Here is a 27,717-nt window from a genome sequence, read left to right on the forward strand (position 1 = left end):
TCATGCGTGTTTGAGTCCCTGTATCTCACCACAGACGGCGGAGTTCCCCCCATGATGCCCGCCCCTGATGGTGCCACAGAGGGAAGCACGGACAAAGCTCCCGGAGCAGGTATCGCTTGCCTCCTGGTGGCTTTTGTTATCCCCTCGGGGGCTGGCTCTGGCTCTGCCCTGTCCGTCTCCCTGCAGCCAGCACAGCTGTGGGGGGCTCCACCTTGTCTGGGCAGAGTCAGAGCCTCTGCTGGGGCTCTGGCCAGAGGCTTCGGGGCTCTGAGGGGCAGCGTGGCCTGACTCTGCTGGTGGCTGGGTGCGGCTGTGGATCTGTGCAGGTTGAGTGCTCCTGAAGGGCAGGGGCTCGGGACTATCTCAGTGGCTGGCTGTGGGGGATGGATGGCTCTGCTCCGGGGGGGGGGAGGGATGGGGCGGGGTGCTTGCTGGAAGGAGGGGTGTGGGGTGGTCTCAGTGGCTGGCTGTGGGGGATGGATGGCTCTGCTCCGGGGGGGGGGAGGGATGGGGCGGGGTGCTTGCTGGAGGGAGGGGCATGGGGTGGTCTCAGTGGCTGGCTGTGGGGGATGGGCTCTGCTGTACTAGGTATTCCCAGGGGTCTTTTTGGAGGGTGGCGGGATGGGAGTGTCAGTAGCTAGTTTGTCCCCTGTATCTCAGACTCTTGCTGGCTGGGGTGTTTTGTGTCTTTTAAACACCGTATGGGGGGGGTGGGGGGAGAGATAGGCCATGAAGGGCCTTGAAAGGGAAGCAAGGAAGCAAATGTTGGATGTGCTAGAGCCGTGGTTCTCAGCCAGGGGTCCGGGGCCCTGGGGGGCTGCGAACAGGTTTCAGGGGGGCCGCCAAGCAGGGTCAGCATTAGACTTGCTGGGGCCCAAGGCAGAAAGCCGAAGTCCCACTGCATGGGGCTGAAGCCCACAGCCCTGAGCCCCGCCACTCGGGGCTGACGCTGAAGCCTCAGTAATGTAGCTTTGCAGGGGCCCCTGTGGCGGGGGGCCCCAGGCAAGTGCCCGGCCTGCTCCCCCCTAACGCCGGCCCTGGCTTTTATGTGCAGAAAACCAGCTGCTGTGGCACAGGGGGGCCGTGGAGTTTTTACAGCATGTTGCGGGGGGGTGGGGGGGGTGAGAACCCCTGTGCTAGAGAAGAGGGTGGCAGGGGAGGGATCTGTGGCCAGAGCGACAGGCTAGGAAATTAGCTTTGCAACAGCATTCCCCATGCATATGAGACACGCGTCAAGACTGGCGCAGTAATGGAGACATGAGCTGACGTGTTCTAGCTTGTGATTGGATACAAAAGGTCGTATCTTAGTGATGTTATGCAAAAAAAGCTGCAAGACTTAGGCTCAGTCTGGATGTGAGGAACTAGAGAGTGCTCCATGTCAATGATGACACCCCAGTTACAGGCCTGAGTGACGAGCAGGGTTCATAGAATCATAGAATCATAGAATATCAGGGTTGGAAGGGACCCCTGAAGGTCATCTAGTCCAACCCCCTGCTCGAAGCAGGACCAATTCCCTGCTTCTGTTGTTGTCCACTGTGGTCAGGAAAGGAGGTAGTGGACTTGTGTTTTGGGGGAGATTAAGAGCTCTGGTTTAGCCATGTTGCACTTGAGCTGATGGTGAGACTTCCAGGAGGCAATGTCAGTGAGAGAGGCTGAGATGTTAGTGTTCTACAGAATGAGACTGGTCTGTGAATCACCATCATAGAGCTGGTATTGTGTTTGCAGATGAAATTACTCAGTGCTAGGTGTAGCGGGAGACGATCTGGGGCCCAAGGCCAGAGCCCTGAGGAACCCCCCAGACAGCTGAAGTGGGACTGAGGGGGAAGTTCAGAAGGACTCGTTGTAGGAGCAATTGGAGAGGTGGGAGGAGACTCAGCGAAGGGCAGTCACACAAGCCAAGGCAGGACAAGACTTCAAGAAGAGCATGGGCGACTGGGTGGCAGGCAGCTGATAGGTCAAGGCGGATGGGTCTGTGTCGGCTAAGAGGTCATGACAGACTTGGGTGAGTGTGAAGCGCAAGGAACAAGAGCCAGAGTGGAGCGGAACGCCAGCCAGCGAGCGTAAACCTGGTGTCCTGTGGCCTTAGAACTGAAAGGGAACTGAGCTTGTTTGTTATGATGGGAGAAACTAAAGCATGCCTGCCGGCCATGGGAAGGTGTTGTCACAGAGGGGCATGCCCCAGAGACCAGTGAGCGGTTACGGAGAAGGGTAAAGGAGGAAATGAGAGTGGCACAAGGGAGCAGATGGTCCTGGGGATCGAGGAGGCGAGCAGATGAGAAATTTCTGCCTCTGTTCTCAGGGAGAAGGCGGCGAGAGCTGTAGGAGGCAAAGGGAAGGCAAGCTGAGAGGGGGAAGGTCATGTTATAGTTTGTCAATCTGCTCTTGGAAGGAATTGCCGCATTCCTTTGTGGAGAGAGCAGCGGAGGCAGGAGGAGCAGAGGGTTTGAGGAGTGACTCAAATGTGGCAAAAAGAGGGCTGGGACTGTGGGGGTGCGACTCAGGTAAGGTGGAGACGTAGCGTCATTTAGCAAGGCTGCTGGCAGAGCTGAAAGAGGCGAGAACATAAGAAGGGCCCTACTGGGTCAGACCCAAGGTCCATCCAGCCCAGGATCCTGTCTGCTGACGGTGGCCAATGCCAGGTACCCCAGAGGGAGCGAACAGAACAGGGAATCACCAAGTGACCCATCCCCTGTCGCCCATTCCCAGCGTCTGGCAAACAGAGGCTAGGGACACCATCCCTGCCCATCCTGGCTCATAGCCATTGATAGACCTATCCTCCATGAACTTATCTAGTTCTTTTTTGAACCCTGTTATAGTCTTGGCCTTCACAACATCCTCTGGCAAGGAGTTCCACAGGTTGACTGTGCGCTGAGTGATGAAATACTTCCTTTTATTTGTTTTAAATCTGCTGCCCATTCATTTCATTTGGTGACCCCTAGTTCTTGTGTTATGAGAAGTAGTAAACAACACTTCCTTATCTACTTTCTCTACACCAGTCATGATTTTATAAACCTCAATCATAGCTCCCCTTAGCTGTCTCTTTTCCAAGCTGAAAAGTCCCAGTCTTATTAATCTCTCCTCATATGGAAGCCGTTCCATACCCCGAATCATTTTTATTGCCCTTTTCTGAACCTTTTCCAAGTCCAATATAACTTTTTTGAGATGGGGTGACCACATCTGCACGCAGTATTCAAGATGTGGGCGTACCATGGATTTATATACAGGCAACATGATATTTTCTGTCCTATTATCGATCCCTTTCTTAATTATTGCCAGCATTCTGTTTGACGGCCGCTGCACATTGAGTGGATGTTTTCAGAGACCTATCCACAATGACTCCAAGATCTCTTTCTTGAGTGGTAACAGCTAATTTAGACCCCATCATTGTATATGTATAGTTGGGATGATGTTTTCCAAAGTGCATTACTTTGCATTTATCAACATTAAATTTCATCTGCCATTTTGTTCCCAGTCACTCAGTTTTGAGAGACCCTTTTGTAGCTCTTTGCAATCTGCCTGGGTCTTAACTATCTTTAGTAGTTTTGTATCAGATTTGTAATGGCCTGCCTCGCTTGGATGCTTAGAGTATTTCTGGATTTCCAGGGCTCCATGATGGAGTTTTAGGCTATTCCTTGATTCAGAGCGAGGGTTGCGGGTGGCCCTTGGCTGGAAAAGCCCCTCCCCCCCAGACTGTGCATGTTCGAGTCCCCTGTAAGCTCATCCCAGATGGCAGCGATCCTCCTGTGACTCCTGCCCCTGAGGATGCTGCAGGGAGAAGCACGGACAAAGCACCCGAAGAAGGTACTGCTCCCTTTGGTGGCTGGAACTGGTTCTTCCATCTCTGTGCTTCCTACCTGCTTGCAGCCAGCACAGCTGCTGGGAAGGGCTCTCCTTGGGCCAGTCGGAGTCGGAGCCTCTGCTGGGGTTCTGGGCTTGATGGGCTTTGGTGCTGGGATTGTCTTGTGTTGGGGTTTGGCTGGAGGGCCGTCCTAGCCTGGGCTCTGGTGGTGGTTGGGGAATCATAGAATCATAGAATATCAGGGTTGGAAGGGACCTCAGGAGGCCATCTAGTCCAACCCCCTGCTCAAAGCAGGACCGATCCCCAATTAAATCATCCCAGCCAGGGCTTTGTCAAGCCTGACCTTAAAAACTTCTAAGGAAGGAGATTCCACCACCTCCCTAGGTAATGCATTCCAGTGCTTCACCACCCTTCTAGTGAAAAAGTTTTTCCTAATATCCAACCTAAATCTCCCCCACTGCAACTTGAGACCATTACTCCTTGTTCTGTCATCTGCTACCACTGAGAATAGTCTAGATCCATCCTCTTTGGAACCCCCTTTCAGGTAGTTGAAAGCAGCTATCAAATCCCCCCTCATTCTTCTCTTCCGTAGACTAAACATCCCCAGTTCCCTCAGCCTCTCCTCATAAGTCATGTGTTCCAGTCCCCTAATCACTTTTGTTGCCCTCTGCTGGACTCTTTCCAATTTTTCCACATCCTTCCAATAGTGTGGGGCTCAAAACTGGACACAGTACTCCAGATGAGGCCTCACCAGTGTCGAATAGAGGGGAACGATCACGTCCCTCGATCTGCTGGCAATGCCCCTACTTATACATCCCAAAATACCATTGGCCTTCTTGGCAACAAGGGCACACTGTTGACTCCTATCCAGCTTCTTGTCCACTGTCACCCCTAGGTCCTTCTCTGCAGAACTGCTGCCGAGCCATTCGGTCCCTAGTCTGTAGCAGTGCATTGGATTCTTCCGTCCTAAGTGTAGGACTCTGCACTTGTCCTTGTTGAACCTCATCAGATTTCTTTTGGCCCAATCCTCCAATTTTTCTAGGTGCCTCTGTATCCTATCCCTACCCTCCAGCGTATCTACCACTCCTCCCAGTTTAGACTCTTCCCCCTCATGTTATTCTCCCAGGGGATTCTGCCCATCAATTCCCTGAGGGAGTCAAAGTCTGCTTTTCTGAAGTCCAGGGTCCGTATTCTGCTGCTTTCCTTTCTTCCTTGTGTCAGGATCCTGAACTCGACCATCTCATGGTCACTGCCTCCCAGGTTCCCATCCACTTTTGCTTCCCCTACTAATTCTTCCCGGTTTGTGAGCAGCAGGTCAAGAAGAGCTCTGCCCCTAGTTGGTTCCTCCAGCACTTGCACCAGGAAATTGTCCCCTTCACTTTCCAAAAACTTCCTGGATTGTCTGTGCACCGCTGTATTGCTCTCCCAGCAGATATCAGGGTGATTGAAGTCTCCCATGAGAACCAGGGCGTGCGATCTAGTAACTTCTGCGAGTTGCCGAAAGAAAGCCTCGTCCACCTCATCCCCCTGATCCGGTGGTCTATAGCAGACTCCCACCACAACATTACCCATGTTGCTCACACTTCTAAACTTAATCCAGAGACTCTCAGGTTTTTCTGCAGTTTCATACTTGAGCTCTGAGCAGTCATACTGATCTCTTACATACAGTGCAACTCCCCCACCTTTTCTGCCCTGCCTGTCCTTCCTGAACAGTTTATATCCATCCATGACAGTACTCCAGTCATGTGAGTTATCCCACCAAGTCTCTGTTATTCCAATCACATCAAAATTCCTTGACTGTGCCAGGACTTCCAGTTCTCCCTGCTTGTTTCCCAGGCTTCATGCATTTGTGTATAGGCACTTGAAATAACCCGCTGATCGCCCCTCTTTCTCATTATGAGGCAGGAGCCCTCCCCTCTCACGCGCTCCTGCTCGTGCTTCCTCCCAGTATCTCGCTTCCCCACCTACCTCAGGGCTTTGGTCTCCTTCCTCCGGTGAACCTAGTTTAAAGCCCTCCTCACTAGGTTAGCCAGCCTGCTCGTGAAGATGCTCTTCCCTCTCTTCGTTAGGTGGAGCCCGTCTCTGCCCAGCACTCCTCCTTCTTGGAACACCATCCCATGCTCAAAGAATCAAAAGCCTTCTCTCCGACACCACCTGCGTAGCCATTCGTTGACTTCCACGATTCGACGATCCCTACCCCGGCCTTTTCCTTCCACGGGGAGGATGGACGAGAAGACCACTTGTGCCTCAAACTTCTTTATCCTCCTTCCCAGAGCCACGTAGTCTGCAGTGATCTGCTCAAGGTCATTCTTGGCAGCATCATTGGTGCCCACGTGAAGAAGCAGGAAGGGGTAGCGATCCGAGGGCTTGATGAGTCTCGGCAGTCTCTCCGTCACATCACGAATCTTAGCTCCTGGCAAGCAGCAGACTTCTCGGTTTTCCCAGTCAGGGCAGCAGATAGATGACTCAGTCCCCGAGGAGAGAGTTCCCGACCACCACCACCCGCCTCCTTCTCTTGGGAGTGGTAGTCGTGGAACCCCCAACCCTAGGACAGTGCATCTCATGTGGGCTGCGTGTGTGGAGGTCTCTCCCGTGCTGGAAGGGCCCTGGGCTCTGGCAACGGCTAGTGGGGGGGAATGGGACAGTTTCTCTGGAGTGGGAGGGGCTCTAGGTACATGGGCACTAGAAGAATAAACAACCTTCACACTTTGTCCATGAAGCACTTTCAGGCTGTTTGGGCTTCCTGGGCTCTGGGCACTTCCCCTGCACACACCCTGAGTTCCAATGCCTGGTGCCACACACTTGAACTCCTGGTCTTGGCCTTCAAGGCCCTTTATCGCCTGAAGGACTCAGTGATTATGGCAGATGTACACTGGCACAGGAGTGCCCAGCGCGATGGTAACAAAACCTGATCCTTGCCTGCCGGGGGGTTCTATTACCTCTGCATATGGCATTGCTGAACACTGTGTCCTGCTCCGGAGGCCGCACTTCAAAGGGAATGTTGAAAAACAGGAAAAGGTTCAGGACAGAGTGGTGAGTGTTCAAGATTTGGAAAAGCTGCTTTGGAATGGAGACTAAATAAACTCCATCTATTTAGTTTAGCCACGAGAAGGCTAAGAGGTGACTGATCACATTCTACAATTACCTCCGTAGGGAAGAGATGTCTGCTAACAAAGCGCGCTTAATTCTACCAGACAAAGGCAGAACAAGCTCCAATGGCTATCAGCTGCAGCTAGACAAATTCAGACTAGAAACAAGGCACAAATATTTAGCAGTGAGAGTGATTGTGCCACTATTTAATGGTGTGTGACTGTTTGAAAAGGTTAAACAGAATGACCCAGGTAACTACAGGTTTGTCAGGCTGATGTTGTTCCTGGACAAAATAATGGGACAGCTGATATAGGACTTGATTAATAAAGAATTTAAGGGGGTGGGTGTAATATAATTAATGCCAACCAAAATGCGTTTATGGAAAATAGATCTTGTCAAATAAATGTGCTATTTTTTGATGAGATTACATCAAAGGTAAGTACTGATGATGCAATAGCCAGACTTCTGTATGGGATTTGACTTGGTACCACAGGACATTTTGATTAAGAAATTAGAATGATATACAGTTAATATGGCACACAGCTGGATTAAAAACTGGTTAACTTTTAGATCTCAAAATGTAATTGGGAATCATCAAACAGGTGGATTGTCAGTGGGGTCCTACAGTCATCAGTTCCTGGCCTTATGTTAACATTTTTATCAGTTACCTAGAAGAAAATGTAAAATCATCACTGATAAAGTTTGACACAAAAATTGGTGGGGCAGTGGTAAATAGCGAGGAGCACAGGTCACTGACACAGGGATCGGGATTGCTTGGAACCTGGGCGCAAGCAAACAGTATGTGTTTTAATATAGCCAATGTAAACTTATACATCTAGCAACAGAAAAATACAGGATCAAAGACTGCAGCCTGTACATACGGGACAGGGGCCTCAATCCTGGGAAGCAGTGACTCTGGAAAAGCCTTGGGGTTGTGGTGGGTAATCAGTATTTCCCAAACTGTGTTGCTAGCTGGGTTTTGGCACAGTTTCTGTATGGATGTCCAGCATCCTGTGTGGGCAGCGGGATTCTCTCGGGAAAGGAGGAAGGGGGCTCTGTGCTCTGTCAGAGGCTAGATTGGTGATGGTCATGGCCAAAGGACTGTCGACCTCCCCTCGCTCCCCCAAGGCGGGGGCGGGGCCGAGGGTCTCCCAGTGCAATTCTGTGTGTGATGGGGGCATTGTTGAGGGTGAGAGATGCTGCTGGTTGGGCTCTGGGTTTTCCTGAACTGGAAATTGGTGGGGTGCGGTTAACAAAGCACCGGAGACCCAGGAAGAAATGGAGCAGAGGCCAAGCCCCGGGAGCAGCTGAGCCATGCTGAAGGACTGACTAGCTGGGTTTAGAGCAGCTGCGTTGCTCTGGCTGGTTCGGTGCAGAGTGGGCGAGTGTCCCTGTTGGAGGGGGAGGGGCAACCATGGGGGCGGGCATTCGCAGCTCTGCTGGGGGGCAGGGACTCTTCAAAGTTGTTTTACCAAAACCAAATAAAAGGGGGCAGAGGGGCTGTGATGGGACACGCCTGCCCATTGCTGCAGTCAGCCCCCTTCTCTCTCTCTCACCACCCTCCCCCACGGCCTGCTCACCATGTTGCATCTGTTGCAGGTGCTGGCTGCCCACCATGCGGAGGTAAGAGCTGGGCCCACACCCCAAGGATGGGGCAGAGGCGAAAGAATTGGCAGGCATCCCCTTAACACCAGCTTGTCGTGGGAGGGCACCTGGGTTAGCCGCCAGGCCAGGGCAGTACCAGTATGGTGGGGGTGGTACCTGCTTCCTTAAGGCACACCATGCTGGGAGGGGTTGGGGGAGTGGGAAATGTGTCCACGGGGTGACACGAGTTTACATTTGGGGGGGGGGGGGAGTTGGCTGTGTGCCAGGAAAGAGCCTGGCACTGCACATGGGGATGGGGGGTACACACACAGATTGGGTGGGTAGGTGCAGATTTCAGTGACCACATGCTGGGATGTGTGGGGGGGTCAATGTTCCCTCTAATTTCTGACAGGCTGTATGCACAAAAAATGTCTTATGTGCAAATTGTTGTGCTTCTGTGCAAATGTTTGTGTGCATGGTGTCTCGCTGTGTGCACGGGGTTTAGTATCTGTGCACGCGTGCACCCATGCACAGCTTAGAGCGAACGGGGGGGGAGTGGGGGGCTGCACACTGGGCTAGAATGGGGATGGGACAAGGCTGCACACTGGGCTCAGATGGGGGCAGGCTTGGTGGCTGCGTGCTGGGATGTGGGGATGCGATGGCGGGACAGTGGGCTGGGGCACAGGGGGCTTGTACAGGGGGTGGGTGGCTTTGGCACCTGTCCCCGCCCAGCCTCACCTGCTGTCTCTGTGTCCTCCCCCCCAACGTTTCATGTTTAGATTCAGAAAACCAGCTGGGCCTCTCCCTGCAGACAGGTGAGTGCTGCAGGATGGGCTGCCCTGGCCTCCCTGCCAATTCCTTGCCCTAGGGCCACCCAGCTTCTGCTGCCTCAACCTCCTGCCCCGGGCCACCCGGCCTCCCCCAGCCTGGGGCTACCCAGCTTCTGTCACCTCCATCCCTTGCCCTGGCTCTCCTGGCCTCTCCCTGCCCCTGTGCTGTGGCACCAGCTTCCTCCTCCCCTCCCTGGGAGCAGCGCTTGGCTTGGTCCCACTCTCCCAGGCCTTGAGCTCTCCCTCCCCCTCTGTGTCTGGTACCTCACCCCCCCCTTGCTCTCCTGTGTCTGCAGCGGACGTGCTGGCCGGTCTCTTTGGGGTTCTCTTTGCAGTCACGGCTCTGGCCTTCCTCATCTACATCCACAAGCAGCGGAGCCAGAACACAAGGTGAGAGCTGGGAGCCACCGGCATGCTCCACGCCCCGCTGCCTGGATGTGGGAACCACACCCCGACCCTTCTCCCTCCCTCTGTCCTGAACCCCCATTCAATTTACGATTCTCCCTCGCTGCCCCCCCCCACCCCCAGCCAAGTTCCCCTTCCCCCCTGTGCCCTACCCTGCAAAGGCTGGGAGAGTCGCAGCTCACCTGGCACAAGCCACTCCCGCGTGTAGGGAGAGAGTGCCCAGAGGCCGGGGGGGTGTGAGTGGGGAGAACCTGCCCCATGATGCAGAAGTGGGGGCTGCCAGGGAGTTGCAGGCGATCGGTCCTTTCTCAGCTCATTCCAGGGCTCCCTGACGCCCCAGTGTTCTCCCTTCCCTGCAGGCCGGACTCTCACCCCAAGCCCAACGTCATCTACACAGCAGCCACCACAGATGAGAATGCGGTGTAGGCAGGGCCCCTGCTGCCCAGCAAGGGCCTCTGGCACACGGAAGGGAGACCAGCACACGCACCCTTGGGCTCTGCTGGCTGGACCCTGCCACTCACAGCCAGCCAAGCACGCCCTCCCTCCCCACCAAGGGGCCAGAGCAGCAGGGGCCCCTTCTCTGGGGCCTTCACTCCTTGAGGCCCGGTTACCTGCACTGAGGCTCAGCAGAGACTGAGGGGAAAAACTCTGCCCCTTTCACAGATACTTTTTTTAAAGATACAATAAAATAAATGAAATAGAAACCTATTGCTATGCCAGCCCTGCCTCTGCTGCAGGAGCTATCGCCCCTGGGGGCCAGGGCCCCTCCCACCATTGCAGTGATGGCCCTGCCTCTGCTGTGGGATCGCCCCAGGCAGATACACCAGGCCAGGGCTAGGAAGCACCCCTGTGTGGGACCAGCTGCCCTCAGCAGCACAGTGGATGGCTCCAGCTAGAGCAGCCAGGAAGCCCCAGAAAAGGATGCTGCAGCTGGGCTTTGCCTTCCTGTCCCGCCTGAGCACTCATGCAGCTACTCTGGCCCACCCCCCGCCAGTGGATTCATTCTTAGTGCACCTTGGGCTGAGCAGCAGGAGAAGTCATTGCCATAGGGCCTGTCACAGGTGGGAGGGGGGGTCCCATGGCCTCTGGCCTGCCCCCAAGGGCTCAGCAGCCAGACACCCTGCGTGCAGCAGTAGAGGCTAGACAGCCACTGCCCAGCTTCCTGTGACCCTCCAGCGGGGTTCGTTACTGTGCCAGCCTGGAGCCCAGCATCCAGCCAGAGCCCCACTCACCCACTCGATGCCGGTGACACGTGCCGTGGTACTGGCAGACGCCTAGTGGCCATGTGGAGTCCCTGCACCATTTCTGTAAAACAAGGACCCAAGGGAAACAACACACACACTCCCCTCCCAAGGACAGTGGCAGTGTGGTCCAGTGGATACAGCACTGGACCAAGGCTCAGAACAGCTGGGTTCTGTTCCAGGTTCCCCCACTGGCCTGTTGGGTGACCGTACACAAGTCAATTCCATGCCTGTGCCTTGGTTTCCCCAGCTGTAAAACAAGGATAATGACCCTGCCCCTACACGTGAAATGTTGCATACAAGCTGGGTATCACCCCAACTTCCCACTCCCAGCATGGCAGATGCACCGCATGCGCAGGACCCATCCCATCCCCCACAGCCACACACAAATTCTCTCTGAGGCTGGTATTTCTCTTTATTGATATAAAAGCCCATTACAAACTCAGTCAGTCTTGGCTCTCTGCCCTGGTGCCTCTGCATGGCTTCCGGGTCCCTGCTCCCAGTTCCACCTCACATCCCCAGGGCTGGTGCCAGCTCGGGCACCTCATATCCACCCCCACCAGAGACATGGGCAGGGTCACTGATCCCGCCCCGGATAAACCTCTGCCACCGCCCCTCCTCCCAGCATGTCTGCACAAGGCATGCAGCTACCAGCTGCACTGTGCCAGCATCACCTGCCCATCCCCTTCCCGTACCAGCATCAGCCCTTTGGCACCACTCATCCCCTCTCCATGCCAGTGCTGGGCAGCCAGTCAGCCTCATCCTTTGCCACCCACCTGTTCTGCATTTCCCATTGAATGCCACCCACCATCCTTCTCAGGCCAGTACCTGGCAGTCTGTCCCATACCAGCAGCCAGGCACTTGGGGCCAGGGCTGGGAATTCAGCCCCCTGGTACAGCCACTCCTGGGCAAGGGGAAAGGACGTTGCAGCTCCTTAGTGCCCAGCATCCCCAGCTCGGCGCTTTGATGTATCCAGGCAAACTGCTGACCAGATCACAGGCTTGCTGGGGCTGAGAAGGACTCTCCCTGTGCGTGGCAGAAAGAGCCCCCCACACACACTGCTTGTGGAGCAGGTACAGTGAGTTCTGGAGAACCCCTCACACCATGTTGAACCCTGGGTCTTTCAAGGGTGGGCTAAACCAGTCCAGGTCCACAGCATGGAGGGACAGGAGTTGGTAGGACAGGGTGAGCAGCCCTCAGCTATCAGACATTCTGATGGCTACTCCCTGGCTGCTGGAGCCCCCGGACACCTGCCTCCAGCAGGGACTGATCGGGGGACTCCCATTCCAGAAGAGAGAAATGATATTGCAGAGAAGGGAACTGTAGGTCCCAGCTGACAGCACCAGAGGGAGGGCAGGGCAGGCAGAGAGCAGCTGAGGGGAGAGCTCCTGATGGACCCTCAGGATCCTGGCTGGGGGCTTGTCTCGCTCTGCTGCCCTGTGGAGAAGCAAAGGCAAGGGGGTGAGTTCAGGCACCCAGCTCACAGGGTTCCAGAGTAGGTCATTTCCTGCCCCATTCTCACAGAAAAGGGGCAGCACCCTGATGAATAGCCCCGGATTGGGGTGTTTCCCCACCTGCTAGTGCTAGGAAAGAGTTAACATCACTGCTGAAGGTGCTCAGATCAGGGCATTCCCCCTGCCCCAAAGCAGGCCATGTCCTCCCCAAATACTGGGGTAGCCCCTCCCAGCATTCCCCTCAGAGGCATGGCCTCGGCAGGGCTCCTGCTCTGGATGTGGGGCTGGAGCGGGTACTCACCCCGCAGGGACCGGAGCAGGTTCCGAGTGCAGCCTCCTGACAGGATGTAGGCCCATGCCGCCGTGGCAAACATCAGCAGGTAGGAGGGGATGAGGCTGCCCACGTACAGGGGGTTCCAAAACGTCTGGGAGGAGAGCAGCAAACAGGGTGAGAGCAGGGGAGGAGCCGGGGGAGCCCCAGAGGCAGTTATGCCAGAGCTGGCCTCCCCCCGTGCCCTGGCCTGCTGGCTCAAGCCCCCTCGATGCTCTGATCTCCTTCCCTGACACTCCTGGCTCCGCACCTGGCTGGGGCATGGTGCTCTGAGGGGTATGGGGCTGGTGTGCCCAGGGCGCCGGGGTGTCTCGCTGGTCTGCAGCAGGACGGCACTGCGCCATGGAGCTAGTGGGTCCTGCAGACTCCTCTGGAGCATTTGGAGTTTGAGGTTCAGGGGTGCTGCATCTCTCACTCACAGGCTTTAGTACCTGGAGGCTGCCTCTGTCTGTTCACACTCATGCAGGTCTCACAGGTGACTCCCTGGAGCAATGGTCATGGGGGAACACCCAGTTCTCCTGGGGGCAGGGACTGTCTTTCTGCATGCAGCACCCATCCTGACAGGGCCCACATCCTGAGGGGGCCCTCGCACACCTACCAGATAGTAATTCCTGGCCCAGAACCACCCACCCAGTTCCCTGCAGCACTCAGGCAGCGGTGGTGTGGGAGCAGCCTGCCCAGCCGCCCACATCTTCGGTTTGCCCTGCCCACGCTTACCGATCCTGACACAATGAGGTGAGTGAGGATGACGGCTGCCATCTCCCACCAGTGCTGGGTCTCACAGCCGTGGAAGAAGAGGATTCCCCAGAAGGTGTGAAGGAAAATCATCACCATGGTCATGAAGGCTGTGAGGAGGAGCACAGATGGTCACAGCTAGGCTGGCAAGGCTGTCCACCAAGCAGAGCCCCGGGCAGAGTCAGGGCCGTAGTGGGGTGGGGCACCCATCAACAGAGGGTGAGGAGAACGGGCTTTACCTGAGGGGCAGCGTAGGGCACTGATGTGGAGAGCCGTGCTGGTGAGGGGATGGGTGGGGTGTGAGCAGGATGTCCGTGATGGGGGCGGCAGTGGGCAGGCAGTTTGAGGGGCTGTGGTAGTGGGGTGCCTTAAGGAGGAGGCAGTGATGAGGGGCAGCGTGGGTGAGAAAAGGGTCGATGGTGGTGTTAGTGGAGACATGGCAGGAGTGGGGGAGCAGACGAGGGTGAGGAAGGGATGGGTTGGGTGCAGTACGGGAGGGGCAGGGGCTGCTACACCTGTTGCTTAACTGAGATCAGGAAGCAAAGCTGCAAACCTCTGTTGTGTGTGTTCCAGTTCCAATTCCAACAGATCTTTTTCAAGATGGGGCAACCACATCTGCAGGTAGTATTCAAGGTGTGGGCGTCCCATGGATTTATATAGCGGCAACATGATATTTTCTGTCTTATTATGTGTCTCTTTCCTAACGATTCCCAATATTCTGTTCACTGTTTTGACTGCCACTGCACTTTGAGCGTATGTTTTCAGAGAACTATCCACAGTGACTCCAAGATCTCCTTCTTGAGTGGTAACAGCTAATTTAGACCCCATCATTTTATATGTATAGTTGGGATGATGTTTTCCAATGTGCATTACTTTGCATTTATCAACATTGAATTTCATCTGCCATTTTGTTGCCCAGTCACCCAGTTTAGTAAGATCCCTTTGTAGCTCTTTGCAGTATGCTTTGGACTTAACTTTATCTTAAGTAATTTTGCATCATCTGCAAATTTTGCCACCTCACTGTTTACCCCTTTTTCCCGGTCATTTATGAATAAGTTTAATAGGACTGTCCCAGTACAGACCTCTGGAGGACACCACCATTTACGTCTCTCCATTCTGAAAACTGACTATTCCTACCCTTTCCCATCTTTTATCCAGTTACTGATTCCTGAGAGGACCTTCCCTCTTATCCCATGACAGCTTACTTTGCTTAAGAGCCTTTGGTGAGGGACCTTGTCAAAGACTTTCTGAAAATCTGAATATACTATATCCACTGGATCACCTTCATCCACATGCTTGTTGACCCCCTCAAAGAATTCCAGTAGATTGGTGACACAGGATTTCCCTTTACAAAAACCATGTTGACGCTTCTCCAAAAGATCGTGTTCATCTAGGTGTCTTACAATTCTGTTCTTTACTATAGTTTCAACCATTTTGCCCGATACTGGAGTCAGGCTTACCGGCCTGTAATTGAGAGGATCCCCTCCGGAGCCCTTTTTAAAAATACACATCACATTAGCTATCCTCCTGTCATCTGGTACTGAAACTGATGTAAATGATAGGTTACAAACCACAGTTAGTAGTTCTGCAATTTCACATTTGAGTTCCTTCAGAACTCTTGGGTGATACCATCTGGTCCTGGTGACTTATTACTATTTAATTTTTCAATTTGTTCCAAAACCTCCTCTAATGACACCTCAATCTGGGACAGTTCCTCAGATTTCTCACCTAAAAAGAATGGCTCAGGCTTGGGAATCTCCCTCACATCCTCAGCTGTAAAAAGACCAATGCAAAGAATTAATTTAGTTTCTCCGCAATTGTTTTATCATCCTTGAGTGCTCCTTTAGCACCTCGATCATCCAGTGACCCCACTGGTTGTTTAGCAGGCTTCCTGCTTCTGATCTACTTAAAGAATTTTTTGTTATTACTTCTTGAGTGTTTTTGCTAGCTGTTCTTCACATTCTTTTTTGGCCTTCCTAATTATATTTTTACACTTCATTTGCCAGAGGTTATGCTCCTTTCTATTTTCCTCATTAGGATTTAACTTCCACTTTTTAAAGGAGGCCTTTTTGCCTCTCACTGCTTCTTTTACTTTGTTGTTTAGCCACCGTGGCACTTTTTTGATTCTCTTACTATGTTTTTTAATTTGGGGTGTACATTTAAGTTGAGCCTCTGTTATGGTGTCTTTAAAAAGTTTCCATGCAGCTTGCAGGGATTTCACTTTTGGCGCTGTACCCTTTAATTTGTGTTTAACTAACCTCCTCATTTTTGTGTAGTCCCCCTTTCTGAAATTAAATGCTACAATGTTGGGCTACTGTGGTGTTTTCCCTGCCACAGGGATGTTAAATTTAATTATATGATGGTCACTATTACCAGCTATATTCACCTCGTGGAACAGATCCTGTGCTCCACTTAGGACTAAATCAAGAATTGCCTCTCCTCTGGTGGGTTCCAGGACTAGCTGCTCCAAGAAGCAGCCATTTAAGGTGTCAGAAACTTTATCTCAGTATCCTGTCCTGAGGTGACATGTGCCCAGTCAATATGAGGATAGTGGAAATCTCTATTATTGAGTTATTTATTTTAATAGCCTGTTATAAATATACAGGGAAGGGTAACAACCTTTATGTATTCAGTAATATAACATTTCTCCTGGCCAGAGGTTACCTGTAAGGGGTTAAAAAGCTCAAATAACCTAGTTGGCACCTGACCAATGGGGAAGAAAGATGCTTTCAAATCTGGGGGTGAGGAGGCTTTGTTGTGCTCTTTGTTTGTGTGTTTTTTTAAGGAGAGAAAGAAACTAGGCCCCCCCCCCAAAAAATCTCTTAAGAACCTGCCTAAAAAAGCATCCAAAATTACTAAAACAGTAAGTAAAGCCAGAAAAGGCGTCAGATTATTTTTTGTTTTAGCTTGTGAATTTTCCTTTGCTGGAGGGAGGTTTATTCCTGTTTTGGTAACTTTAAAACTAAGCCTAGAGGGGGATTCTCTGTGTCTTAAATCTTTTTATTTTTCCCTGTAAAATTGCCTTCCATCTTGATTTTACAGGGGTGATTCTTTTACTTTTTTTAATAAAATTCTTCTTTTAAAAGCCTAATTGATTTTCAGTGTTCTAAAGACCCAAAGGTTTGGTCTGTGCTCACCTGTACCAATTGGTGAGGATATTATTCTCAAGCCTCCCCAGGAAAGGGGGGGTGTAGGGGCTTAGGGTGATATTTTGGGGGAAATAGGAACTCCAAGTGGTCCTTTCCCTGAACCTTTGTCTAAATCACTTGGTGGTGGCAGCATACCATCCATCCAAGGACAAGGGATTTGTGCCTTGGGGAAGTTTTAACCTAAACTGGTAAAATAAGCTTAGGGCATCTTTCATGCGGGTCCCCACATCTTTACCCCAAAGTTCAGAGTGGGGAGGGAACCCTAACATAGCCTCTCTAATCTCCCTGAGCATTTCACAGTTACTATCACCATCCTGGTCACTAGTATCTCTCTACTGCTACATTCTTATTATTAGAGCCTAGAGATTCTATAGCACAGTTTGGCAGGTAGATGGTGCAGTGGGTTGTAGGCCCATTGCTCACCCGAGGTCAGGAAGTACAGCTGTGAGTCTCCATGGATTCCCACAGTGCCAGGCCCCAGGGCATCTGCCAGGAGGTTAATCATGGAGAAGGCGCCACTCATGAGCCCAAAGCCCAGGCCAGCTACTGTGGGACAGAGAAAACACATGTTGCTGAGCCCAGGGACGTCAGAGCCAGAGACTCTCAGAGAGGCTCCTTGACCTGTCTCCAACCCCCAGAGGCCTCCCCCACAGCCCTGCACAGGGACCCCACAACACTTGCCTCCATTCTGAGGGATCCCTGGTGAGAAATCTCCTTTTCCCAAGAGCCCCCTCCCCTCCTCTATGAGATGCTACCTCCACTCATCCCATATACCCCATCACACAAGCTGGGGTCAGCCCTGCCCCATTGAGGAACATACCATATGCCATCTGCTGGATGGAAATCGGGGAGCAGCCATCTTCGCTGAGGGTCACCAGCCCTTCGACTGCCTTCCTGGACAGAGAAAGGAGAGAGTCCCAGTCACACCCCAGTGTACGGCTGCCCATGATGGGATTACTAGGCTGGTTGATAACAGTAACTGTGTAGACGTACTGTACTTGGATCTTTGCAAGGTGTTTGATTTAGCACCACACGATAGTCTGATTAAAAAATTACCTCTACGCAATACCAATGAAGCATAAATTAAACAGATTTAGAACTGGCTGACAGATCTCAGAAAGGAGTTTTGAGAAAGTAAGAATATTTTGTTATATTTTTATGAGTCCTGTGAACCCATTTCCCCTATGTGCTGCATCATTGCCAAATGGGTGGAAAAGGGCTATCTGCTCTCAAGGCAGGCAAAGAAACAAAGGAGTGGGTGTCATCGAACTGTCTGGGCTTTAGGCCCCACGTCAATGTAGCATCTGAGAAGACAAGGGCAAATCCAATCCCTCAGACATTAACACCCAGTGACCAAGGCCCCAGAGGGTTTGGATTTCCCACCTCTCAGCAGAGAGGCTGAGCAACTTTCCCCAGCTGGAGAATAAAGGACTGGGGAGGTATGAGATGGGGGGGATCAGAGCTGGCAGCTGGGAGGAGCCGGGCTCTCACCTGGAGTCTGACCAAGGAGGTCAGACAGAGACAGACAGAGCTTGAACCAAGGGGTTCTCTACAGCTTGGCTGGGTGCTGGGTTGGCCAGACTGGATGACGCTCTAACTGTCAGTTCTCTGGGCTACTCTAAGCGCTCCCTGTGCTGTGTCCAGGTGACTAATAAAGCCAACTGTTCCGGCAGTGCTGTGTGAGTGTCACTGCAGATGCTGGGTGAGATGCATTAATCCCTGCAGAGTGGACAAGTCTCCATCAGGGTCTGTCTCAGTGTGACTTGCTGAGCAGAGCTCACGGGGTGAAGCAGGGGGGCTGCAGGCCCAGAGGTCCAGTCTCAGGAGGTGGTTACACTGGAGAAAGAGTGAGACCCCCTCAGGGGGTCTGGCCCACTGATGGGCTCTTCCCAGAGACTGTTCCATGGCTCTGTAACAGCTGTTAAGAGGGAATCATAACTGAGTGGGGCATTTCTGGTATGGTTCTAAGCCCGATGCCATTCAATTTTTTTATCAAAGGATCTGGAAGTAATATAAATATCACTGCTTATAAAATTTGCTGATGACAAAGACTGGCAGAATGGTAAATAATGACAAGGACAGGGCAGTCACATAGTATAATCTGGATCGCTTGGTAATCTGGGCCCATTCAAACAAAATGCATTTTAATACAGTCATATGGGAATGCACACCATACCTACAGAATAGGGGACTGTATCCTGTAAAGTAGTGAATTAAAAAGGATTAGGAGTCATAGGGGATAAGCAACTGAACTGAGTTCCCAGTACAAACCTAAAATGATATAAAATTAACATGACCCACATTAACCAAATTAAAAACTGGATAACTGATAGAGAATTATCTCTGAACAGGACTATTTCCAGTGGGGTCCCACCAGAATTGGTTCTTGGCCCTATGCTATTTAACCATTTTTCAATGACCTGGAAGAAAACAAAATCATCACTGATAAATTTTGCAGATGACAAAAAAGAATTGGGAGAGTGGTAAATAATGAAGAGGACAGGTCACTGATACAGAGCAATCTAGATCACTTGGTAAACTGGGTGCAAGCAAACAATAGACACATTTTAATATGGCTAAACGTAAATGTATCCATCTAGAACAAGGAATGCAGGCCATACCTACAGAATGGGGGACTTTATCCTGGGAAGCAGTGACGCTTGAAAATATTTGGGGGGCGTGGTGGATAATTAGCTGAACATGAGCTCCGAGTGCGACGTTGTGATCAAAAGGGCTAATGCGATCCTGGGAGGCATGAACAGGGGAATCTCGAGTAGGGGCAGAGAAGTTATTTTGCCTCCGTCTTTGGCATTATTGGAACCACTGCTGGAATCCTGTGTCCAGTTCTGGGGTCCTCAATTAAAAAAAAATGTTGATAAATTACAGAGGGTTCAGAGATGAGCCAGGAGAATGATTAAAGCATCAGAAAACCTGCCATATAGTGATCAACTCCAGGAGCTCAATCTATGTAGCTTAACAAAGAGAAGGTTAAGTGGGGACTTGATTCCAGTCTACAAGCACCTACATAGGGAACAAATATTTATTTAATAATGGGCTCTTCTATTTATCAGAGAAAGGTCTAACTCGATCCAAGGGGTCGAAGTATAAGATAGACAAAGTCAGACTAAGGTACAAATTTTTAACAGTGATGTTAAACAACCATTGGAACAGTTTACCAAGGGCTGTGGTGGTTTCTCCATCACTGACAATTTTTAAATCAAGATGGGATGTTTTTCCTCACAGCTCTGCTCTAGGAATTATTTCAGGGCAGTTCTCTGGCCTGTGCTCTGCAGAAGTTCAGATAGATTCATAGATTCTAAAGAGAAGAGTGGACCACTATGGTCATCTATGTATAAACAGGTGATTAGTGAGGAGGAAGTGATTTTAGCTTTTTATACTGCATTGGTTAGGCTGCTACTGCATCCAGTTGTGGGATTCACGTTTTTAAAAGGATGTTGAAAAACTAAACAGGGTGCAGAGAAGAGCCACAAAAATAATCCAAGAGCCGGAAAAATGTTTTGCAGCGAGAGACAAAGAAAGACTGAGAGGAAACTAAAGACCCTCACGGGGAGAAAATACCAGGTACTAAAGGGCTCTTTAATCAAGAGGAGAAAGGCAGAAAAGAACCAATGGCTGACAGTAAATGGCTCAGCACAGGAGTGACTGTATGACAGTAGTTGGCCTGTGCTCTGCAGGGGGTCAGACTAATGATGCCTTCTGGTTCAAACACTATGAATCCTGGGTTTTAGGCCTGGCTCTGACACTACCTCGCTGGGCCATGCAGTTTGAGCCCAGGCATGAAAGGGTTTTTGATACCAAATAGGGAGATGCTGTAGTACAGGGTTACTGTGTTTAGAGCCAGCCCTGGCCCCTCACTGCCACCTGGTTTAGGCTTATGAACTTGGCCACATTTAGCAAGATTCCCTGTCCTGGGGTGATCCATCCCCCGTTCTCCCCCCCCCAGCTTCTGGCAGTCGGAGGCTTAGGGTGACCCATGGGGTTGCATCCCTGACCATCTTGGCTAATAGCCATTGATGGACCTACCCTACTTTTCCAGTTCTTTTTTGAACCCAGTTATAGTTTTGGCCTTCACAACATCCCCTGACAAGGAGTTCCTCAGGTTGACTCTGCATTGTGTAAAGAAGTACTTCCATATGTTGGTTTTAAACCTGCTGCCTGTTAATTTAATTGGGGGACCCCTGGTTCTTGTGTTACACAATGAGGTAAATAACACTTCCCTATTCATTTTCTCCACATCAGTCATGATTTGATAGACCTCCCTCATCTCCCCCCCTTAGTCACCTCTCTTCTAAGCTGTACAGTCCAAATATTTTAAATCTCTCCTGGTACAGAAGCTGTTCCATACCCCTGATCATCTTTGTTGCCATTCTCTGAAGCTTTTCCAGTTCCACTATACCCTTTCTGAGATGGGACCACCAGAACTGCACACAGTATTCAAGGTGTGGGCAAACCATGGATTTATATAGTGGCATTATGCTATCTACAGTCTTATTTTCTATCCTTTTCTTAATGGCTCCCGACGTTCTGTTTGCCCTTATGGCCTCTGCTGTGTACTGAGCTAAAGAGTTCAGGGAACTACCCACGGTGACTTCAAGCTCTCTCTTTCGTGAGCAGCCACAGCTTGTTTGGACCCCATCCCTGCCTATGTTTAGCTGGTACAGATGCATATCAACCGCGAGCAGGTCACTTCCTTTCACTGTGCCCCTCTTTGTTGGTTTAGACAGTCAGCTCCTTGGGGCAGGGACTGTGTCTCAGGCTGTGTGTAACACTGAGCACAAGGCCCCATTCTCATAATCCAAAGGAGGCAGATTTGTGGCCTGAGAGGCACCTTTGTCCAGCAGGCGGCATTAATCCTTGGTGCCCTCTGATGCCCTGAAGGTAAATGGGAAATAGCATCATAGAACTGGAAGGGACCTTGAGAGGTCATCTAGTCCAGTCCCCTGCACTCAGGTATTATCTAGACCATCCCTGACAGGTGTTTGTCTAACCTGCTCTTAAAAATCTCCAATGATGGAGATTCCACAACCTCCCTAGGTGATTTATTCCAGTGCTTAACCACTCTGACAGTCAGGAAGTTTTTCCTAATGTCCCACTTGATCAGGTGGTTCTGCAGTTTCTTTGAGAGCGTGTGACAAGCTGTCAGCATAGTCTGTGTGGTATGTAGATTGTAATGGAGTGGAAATCTATCAACTTCATGAAAAACTTGTACAGATACAGACAGACATCATCTTCCTTTCCAAATGCAAACAGGTGGACATCGTACCAAAAGGACTGAAAGTAAAAAATCCATTACAATCTACATACCACACAGACTATGTTGACAGCTTGTGCCACACGCTCTCAAAGAAACTGCGGAACCACCTGATCAACATCCTCTACAGCAAACAGGGAAAGATTAAGAATGAGCTCTCAAAAATGGATACTCTCATAAAAAAACAACCTTCCACACAAACTTCCTCGTGGCTGGATTTTACTAAAACTAGACAAGCCATTTACAACACACACTTTGCTTCTTTACAAAAGAAAAAGGACACTAAATTATCTAAACTACTACATGCCACAAGGGGCCACAGCAATGGTTCCCTTAACCCACACAGCAATATTGCTAATCCATCCAACTATACTCTTAACCCAGCAGAAGAATCTGTCCTATCTCGGGGCCTCTCCTTCTGCCCCTCCACCCCTAAGAACATGATACAGTTCTGTGGTGACCTAGAATCCTATATTCGACGTCTCCGACTCAAGGAATATTTCCAACACACCTCTGAACAACATACTAATCCACAGAGACCTCCCTACCAACACTACAAAAAGGATTCTAGGTGGACTCCTCCTGAAGGTCGAAACAGCAGACTGGACTTCTACATAGAGTGCTTCCACCAATGTGCACGGGCTGAAATTGTGGAAAAGCAGCATCACTTGCCCCATAACCTCAGCCGTGCAGAACACAATGCCATCCACAGCCTCAGAAACAACTCACGAAAGCTCATGCTCAAATAAATTGGTTAGTCTCTAAGGTGCCACAAGTACTCCTTTTCTTTTTGCGAATACAGACTAACACGGCTGTTACTCTGAAACTCTGACATCATAATCAAAAAGGCTGACAAAGGAGGTGCTGTTGTCATCATGAATAGGTCGGAATATGAACAAGAGGCTGCTCGGCAGCTCTCCAACACCACTTTCTACAAGCCATTACCCTCTGATCTCACTGAGGGTTACCAAAAGAAACTACAGCATTTGCTCAAGAAACTCCCTGAAAAAGCACAAGAACAAATCTGCACAGACACACCCCTGGAACCCCGACCTGGGGTATTCTATCTGCTACCCAAGATCCATAAACCTGGAAATCCTGGGCGCCCCATCATCTCAGGCATTGGCACCCTGACAGCAGGATTGTCTGGCTATGTAGCCTCCCTCCTCAGGCCCTACGCTACCAGCACTCCCAGCTACCTTCGAGACACCACTGACTTCCTGAGGAAACTACAATCCATCGGTGATCTTCCTGAAAACACTATCCTGGCCACTATGGATGTAGAAGCCCTCTACACCAACATTCCACACAAAGATGGACTACAAGCCGTCAGGAACACTGTCCCCGATAATGTCACGGCAAACCTGGTGGCTGAACTTTGTGACTTTGTCCTCACCCATAACTATTTTACATTTGGGGACAATGTATACCTTCAGATCAGCGGCACTGTTATGGGTACCCGCATGGCCCCACAGTATGCCAACATTTTTATGGCTGATTTAGAACAATGCTTCCTCAGCTCTCGTCCCCTAATGCCCCTACTCTACTTGCGCTATATTGACATCTTCATCATCTGGACCCATGGAAAAGAAGCCCTTGAGGAATTCCACCATAATTTCAACAATTTCCATCCCACCATCAACCTCAGCCTGAACTAGTCCACACAAGAGATCCACTTCCTGGACACTACAGTGCTAATAAGCGATGGTCACATAAACACCACCCTATACCGGAAACCTACTGACCACTATTCCTACCTACATGCCTCCAGCTTTCACCCAGACCACACCACACGATCCATTGTCTACAGCCAAGCTCTACGATACAACCGCATTTGCTCCAACCCCTCAGACAGAGACAAACACCTACAAGATCTCTATCAAGCATTCTTACAACTATAATATCTACCTGCTGAAGTGATGAAACAGATTGACAGAGCCAGAAGAGTACCCAGAAGTCACCTACTACAGGACAGGCCCAACGAAGAAAATAACAGAACGCCACTAGCTGTCACCTTCAGCCCCCAACTAAAACCCCTCCAACACATTATTAAGGATCTACAACCTATCCTGAAGGACGACCCATCACTCTCACAAATCTTGGGAGACAGGCTACAGACAGCCCCCCAACCTGAAGCAAATACTCACCAGCAACCACACACCACACAACAGAACCACTAACCCAGGAACCTATCTTTGCAACAAAGCCCGTTGCCAACTGTGCCCACATATCTATTCAGGGGACACCATCACAGGGCCTAATCACATCAGCCACACTATCAGAGGCTCGCTCACCTGCACATCTACCAATGCATATATGCCATCATGTGCCAGCAATGCCCCTCTGCCATGTACATTGGTCAAACTGGACAGTCTCTATGTAAAAGAATAAATGGACACAAATCAGATGTCAAGAACTATAACATTCATAAACCAGTCGGAGAACACTTCAATCTCTCTGTTCACTCGATTTCTGACCTCAAAGTGACTATCCTTCACCAAAAATCTTCGAAAACAGACTCCAATGAGAGACTGCTGAATTGGAATTAATTTGCAAATTGGATACAATTAACTTAGGCTTGAATAGAGACTGGGAGTGGTTGAGTCATTATACTAAGTGAAACTATTTCCCCTTATTTATTCCTCCCCCTCCCCCCCCACCCCCCACTGTTCCTCAGACGTTCTTGTTAACTCCTGGAAATGTGCTGAAAATGGCCCACCTTGATTATCACTTCAAAAGGTTTTCTCTCCCCCCACCCCACCTCTCCTGCTGGTAATAGCTCATCTTAAGTGATCACTCTCCTTACAATGTATATTTTTTCATGGTCTGCGTGTATATAAAATCTCCTCACTGTACTTTCCACTTTATGCATCCGATGGAGTGAGCTGTAGCTCACGAAAGCTTATGCTCAAATAAATTGGTTAGTCTCTAAGGTGCCACAAGTACTCCTTTTCTTTTTGCGAATACAGACTAACATGGCTGCTACTCTGAAATTAATCATTTTTGTTGCTCATCTGTACTTTCTTCAATTTGTCCACATCTTTCCTGAAATGTGGTGCCCAGAACTGGACACAAGACTCCAGTTGAGGCCTAATCAGCACAGATTAGAGTGGACGAATTTCTTCTCGTGTCTTGCTCACAACACTCCTGCTAATACATCCCAGAATGATGTTTGTTTTTTCTGCAACAGCGTTACACTGTTGACTCATATTTAGCTTGTGACCCACTATGACCCCCAGATCCCTTTCTGCAGTACTCCTTCCTAGACAGTCATTTCCCATTTTGTGTGCGTGCGCAACTGATGGTTCCTTCCTAAATGGAGTACTTTGCATTTGTCCTTATTGAATTTCATCCTATTTACTGCAGACCATTTCTCCAGTTTGTCCAGATCATTTTGAATTTTAATTCTATCCTCCAAAGCACTTGCAACCCCTCCCAGCTGGGTCGTTCGCAGACTTTATATGTATACTCTCTATGCCATTATCTACATCATTGATGAAGATTTTGAACAGAATCAGACCCAGAACCGATCCCTGTGGGACCCCACTCGTTATGCCCTTCCAGCATGACTGTGAACCACTGATAACTGCTTGGAAAACCGTTCCCAGAGAGTAGTTATGTACCCATCTTATAGTAGTTCCCATTTAGGTTGTATTTCCTTAGTTTGTTTATGAGAAGGTCATTGAGACAGTATCAAAAGCCTTACTAAAGTCAAGATATACCACATCCCCCCTACCACCAAGGCTGGTTACCCTGTCAAAGAAAGCTATCGGGCTGGTTTGACACTATTTGTTCTTGACAAATCCATGCTGACTGTTACTTACCTCATTATCTTCTAGGTGTTTGCAAATTGATTTCTTAATTATTTGGTAATTCATTGAGGGCAGGGCCCAGACTTTACCCAGATCAGGGCTGTGCTGGCAGCTGGCCAGGGATCTGAGGGTTATACCTGATTTTCAGTGCAGGTTCAACTGCCTGTGAACATGCATAAGAGAACAGCAGCTCCTGGCGTCTGGGATGGGGGGGAGGGTGGGGAAGGTGTCTCTTTAAAATAAGGTTCTTGCGCCTCCTCCATCCTGCAAATCAATGTGAATTTGCCTGAAGCCTCCTCTGGATTCTCCTGTCAGGGAGTGTCAGGAGAGGATGAGGCCAGGCAAGCCACACGAGAGTTGCACTGACTGGAAGCTGTTTATGAGGCCCAGAGCTGAAGGCTCCCAGGGGCTTTGAGATGCACAAATGCAAGGACTTTCTGTACAGATTATACAGGAGGCAGGATGGCCTTCAGGCTAAAGCCCAGGAATGGGAGTCCGATATGGGGTCTGTTAGTGGCTGTGCTCCGACACACACTTCCTAACTCAGTTCCCCATCTGCTAACACTGGCGGTTAATAGTGCCCTGCTCCGAGGGGCCGCAAGGCTGAGTTCAGCAGGGTTTGTGAAATGCTTCGAGAGCCTTGGATCCGCTGTACTAGAGTCAGGGAAAGAACAACTGGAAGAACCGCAGTGCTGACCTGCTCCATCCACATAGGGAACCAACCCTGCAGACAGCCCCGCAACCTGAAGCAAATACTCACCAACAACCACATACCACACAACAGAACCACTAACCCAGGAACTTATCCTTGCAACAAAGCCCGTTGCCAATTGTGCCCACATATCTATTCAGGGGACACCATCACAGGGCCTAATCACATCAGCCACACTATCAGAGGCTCGTTCACCTCCACATTCACCAATGTGATATATGCCATCATGTGCCAGCAATGCCCCTCTGCCATGTACATTGGTCAAACTGGACAGTCTCTACGTAAAAGAATAAATGGACACAAATCAGATGTCAAGAATTATAACATTCATAAACCAGTCGGAGAACACTTCAATCTCTCTGGTCACGCAATCACAGACATGAAGGTCGCTATCTTAAAACAAAAAAACTTCAAATCCAGACTCCAGCGAGAAACTGCTGAATTGGAATTCATTTGCAAATTGACAGGTTTCAGAGTAACAGCCGTGTTAGTCTGTATTCGCAAAAAGAAAAGGAGTACTTGTGGCACCTTAGAGACTAACCAGTTTATTTGAGCATGAGCTTTCGTGAGCTACAGCTCACTTCATCAGATACATACCGTGGAAACTGCAGCAGACTTTATATATACACAGAGAATATGAAACAATACCTCCTCCCACCCCACTGTCCTGCTGCTTATAAGCTATTACCAGCAGGACAGTGGGGTGGGAGGAGGTATTGTTTCATATTCTCTGTGTATATATAAAGTCTGCTGCAGTTTCCACGGTATGTATCTGATGAAGTGAGCTGTAGCTCACGAAAGCTCATGCTCAAATAAACTGGTTAGTCTCTAAGGTGCCACAAGTACTCCTTTTCTATTTGCAAATTGGATACTATTAATTTAGGCTTAAATAGAGACTGGGAGTGGCTAAGTCATTATGCAAGGTAGCCTATTTCCCCTTGTTTTTTCCTACCCCCCTCCCCCCCGACGTTCTGGTTAAACTTGAATTTAAACTTGGAGAGTGGTCAGTTTGGATGAGCTATTGCCAGCAGGAGAGTGAGTTTGTGTGTGTGGTTTTTGGAGGGGGGTGAGAGAACCTGGATTTGTGCAGGAAATGGCCCACCTTGATTATCATACACATTTTGAAGATAGTTGTCACTTTGGATGGGCTATTACCAGCAGGAGAGTGAGTTTGTGTGTGGGGGGTGGAGGGTGGGAAAACCTGGATTTGTGCTGGAAATGGCTCAACTTGATGATCACTTTAGATAAGCTATTACCAGCAGGACAGTGGGGTGGGAGGAGGTATTGTTTCATGATCTCTGTG

General features: G+C 50.2%; 2 protein-coding genes across 3 annotated transcripts in view; one reads left to right on the forward strand and one right to left on the reverse strand.

Moving 5' to 3' along the window:
- The window catches only part of CA9 (carbonic anhydrase 9), a 61,326-nt gene extending 51,002 nt beyond the window's left edge, over positions 1-10,324 (forward strand). The window contains exons 9-13 of the mRNA XM_077818065.1: positions 35-109; positions 8,489-8,512; positions 9,253-9,288; positions 9,600-9,693; positions 10,068-10,324. Of these exons, the coding sequence (XP_077674191.1) occupies positions 35-109; positions 8,489-8,512; positions 9,253-9,288; positions 9,600-9,693; positions 10,068-10,134 (296 nt within the window). The 3' untranslated portion in view covers positions 10,135-10,324. The remainder of the gene's footprint in view (positions 1-34; positions 110-8,488; positions 8,513-9,252; positions 9,289-9,599; positions 9,694-10,067) is intronic.
- Positions 10,325-11,346: 1,022 nt separating this feature from the next.
- LOC144264757 (gamma-secretase subunit Aph-1b-like) overlaps positions 11,347-27,717 on the reverse strand; it is a 28,551-nt gene continuing 12,180 nt past the window's right edge. The window contains exons 3-7 of one of the 2 annotated variants that reach the window (XM_077816556.1): positions 17,439-17,512; positions 17,042-17,164; positions 13,452-13,579; positions 12,705-12,828; positions 12,208-12,386 (exon numbers count right to left, since the gene is read on the reverse strand). In XM_077816556.1, coding sequence (XP_077672682.1) covers positions 12,349-12,386; positions 12,705-12,828; positions 13,452-13,579; positions 17,042-17,164; positions 17,439-17,512 — 487 coding nt within the window. In that variant the 3' untranslated portion in view covers positions 12,208-12,348. Of the gene's footprint in view, positions 12,387-12,704; positions 12,829-13,451; positions 13,580-17,041; positions 17,165-17,438; positions 17,513-27,717 lie in introns of both variants that reach the window. The other variant, XM_077816555.1, reaches the window with a different exon arrangement.

This window comes from Eretmochelys imbricata, chromosome 5 (genome assembly GCF_965152235.1).
Source record: "Eretmochelys imbricata isolate rEreImb1 chromosome 5, rEreImb1.hap1, whole genome shotgun sequence".
In the NCBI taxonomy this organism is placed as follows: domain Eukaryota; kingdom Metazoa; phylum Chordata; order Testudines; family Cheloniidae; genus Eretmochelys; species Eretmochelys imbricata.